This window comes from Perkinsus marinus (assembly GCF_000006405.1).
Source record: "Perkinsus marinus ATCC 50983 genomic scaffold scf_1104296928128, whole genome shotgun sequence".
NCBI lineage: Eukaryota > Perkinsozoa > Perkinsida > Perkinsidae > Perkinsus > Perkinsus marinus.
In genome coordinates, this window is record NW_003216943.1 from 26,206 (window position 1) to 28,605 (window position 2,400).

Here is a 2,400-nt window from a genome sequence, read left to right on the forward strand (position 1 = left end):
TCGGGGGATGAATTATTATCTATACACACACGTTGTGCCCACGATTCTGCCCCATGTGCGCCATCAATCGCGCTGCGCGATTGATGGCGCACCATGGGAGGAATAGTGACAGCCCCGTGTTAGTAGTAACACCCGCACCGGTTGACTCAACAACACTTGGAATAGCCATATTAGGTGATAAGGTTTCTGGGCGAGTGAGATTCGTCCATACGCGCGCCGCGCGCGAACACGTCCTCCCCAGACAGTTACTAATTCAATGATTGTAGTGCAAATATCAAAAGTGTTATACTTTTATGAAAGATGGGGTATCATTGAATACGTACCAAGGTAGAACTTCATCATTTAGCTTCTTGAGCTTATCAGTAGAGCGCCATACACTAGCGAAGCACGGTTGCCTTCTATCTCAACAATAAGGAGGCCTTCGGGTGAGGAGAATCACTCGGACATCGTCCGAGTGATGTGAGTCAACAACAGTTTTCCTTTCCTCTGGCCGCCAGAGTCTGGCGATTCTACAGTCACTCCCTCGCAACGAAAAACATCCCATATCACACAGAAACCAAATCAGACACTTATAAAACACCAAACACTCGTTCAGCATTTTCACTCGTGATCTTCGCAACTTCATCGCGATCTCTTCCGAGAGCTCTCGCCACTCTCTCCAAAACAACGTCAATCAGCCCACTATCGTTGATTCCTTCACCAACAGCATCTAAGAGGGCGAAAAAAATATCAGAATTTTTTTTTACCGATTCTAACCCAGTTGTGCGTCATTGATTTCCAAAGGCATTTGATCAGGGCTATCAGTTTCTATCAACAACCGATCACTCGGAATCGCCTTGGTGACTTCCACCAGACTCTTTTCACTGGGGCTTCGGGCAGAAATGCTGAAATAAGCTCCTGAAAATAACGGGAAATTTTTTTGTCATTGTTTGACGAAATTTTCTTACGCTTTCCTGTACATTTGCAGAAATCTCTCACCAACTCGGCGCTTCCACCGTATCTGATCATGGCAAGAAAACGTTTATTCACTCGTGATATGAGAAACAATAGTGAAAACATATTTCACATTTCACTTGGCGAGAAACGGGTGAAACTCCGTTATATGTCGAATTTTCCCTCGACATAACGTAGTATATTAAAAATGAATTTAATCATTCGAATAAACCAAAATCTCAGCGTGGGGAGGAAACATACACATTGTCAACTACATGTGTTGGTGATGACAATATGAAAATTCTGGGAGGAAATTTTGGTAAATTCTCCTTGGTTTTTGTGCTGCACTTCTACCCAAATTTGTATATAAACTCCTGAGCTCAGTCCTATCCGTATGAGTGTAACGAATGCACGCACGCACATCTAGCTGACTCTAGCAGCGGACCATGTTAGATTATCCCTCGACAAACTAACTTGATCGTTGCAATTATTTCCCATCCCTCCCTCTCCTTACGAATGCAACACTATAGCGGGTATTCTCTCATCCGTATTTTTTAGAATGTCCAATAGCACTCCATATGCTCTCACACAATGAACCGAAACCGGCCGAGAAAATTCAGCGGCTAACCCCAGCTGCTGCTGGAAAACCTTCAACTGTATCGCCATGGGAATCTGAAGGGAAAAATTGGAAAGAAAATCCAAAAAATTTTTCCTACTTTTTTCGCTCTAATTTTGTCGATGCCGATTTCCCCGACACCAAAACTTGGATTTTTACGGAGAATTTCCCGCATTTTTCCCACCCACTCTGAATATCCGTCACCAAGGTCATCTACCATATTTTCTGTAACATACCACGGATGAATGCCAACTTGTGGTTTATACAGAGAGTGATCGAGACGAACGGTCTGAGGAGGTAAAACACAGGGGAAAATAAATTTTTGCCGAAATTTTCCGTAAAAACGAGAGAGTTTTCCGAATTTCTCTTGGTAAAATTTCCATTTTTTTGTTGGAATTACTTTTATTTTCCGGTATAATTTCCCCGAAATTTTCCATTTGTATTATCTAATTCCTTCCACGAATATTGACAAAATTTCCCTCGCTGAATTTTCCCCAAATTTTTCCAAAAATTTCCCTCACCTTTTCCCAGTCTTCCGGCCCAGTACTGCACGCAACCACCATTTTAACGCCAATCGTATCACATCTTCTCTTCAAGTCGCCAGCGCTGATAAGCTCCGTCAATTTCCTCATTTGCGGGTGCCCATGAGCGTCTACCATTTTCCTCGCCATTTAGTATTTTCCATAAATCTGTTTCCATTACTTTCGTGAATTGAACCAACGTGGAAAATTTGGAGAATTTTTGTTGGTTTTTGTACTGCACTTCTACTACCCGAATTTGTACGTAAACTCCTGAGCCCAGCCGAGGAAAGCGAACATATATTCCTACTCCAACACTGGAGTTTCACCCGT

The 2,400-nt window shown here is 42.7% G+C and overlaps 3 protein-coding genes across 3 annotated transcripts in view; all 3 read right to left on the reverse strand.

The window, feature by feature from the left end:
- Positions 1–604: 604 nt before the first annotated feature.
- On the reverse strand, positions 605–897 carry Pmar_PMAR010015 (hypothetical protein; the record flags this gene model as incomplete). Its single annotated transcript, XM_002788412.1, has 2 exons — positions 605–709; positions 757–897. Coding segments are annotated over 2 exons (246 nt in total), but the record flags the coding sequence as incomplete, so codon positions are not given.
- A 686-nt stretch (positions 898–1,583) lies between these two features.
- Pmar_PMAR010016 (hypothetical protein) lies at positions 1,584–2,220 on the reverse strand (the record flags this gene model as incomplete). The annotated part of the gene is made up of 3 exons (XM_002788413.1): positions 1,584–1,605; positions 1,738–1,838; positions 2,071–2,220. 3 exons carry the CDS (start codon positions 2,218–2,220, stop codon positions 1,584–1,586), a joined length of 273 nt encoding a protein of 90 aa, XP_002788459.1.
- A 96-nt stretch (positions 2,221–2,316) lies between these two features.
- Pmar_PMAR010017 (hypothetical protein) overlaps positions 2,317–2,400 on the reverse strand; it is a gene marked incomplete at its 3' end in the record, with an annotated part of 7,275 nt that continues 7,191 nt past the window's right edge. The window contains exon 12 of the mRNA XM_002788414.1: positions 2,317–2,340. Within this exon, the coding sequence (XP_002788460.1) occupies positions 2,317–2,340 (24 nt within the window). The remainder of the gene's footprint in view (positions 2,341–2,400) is intronic.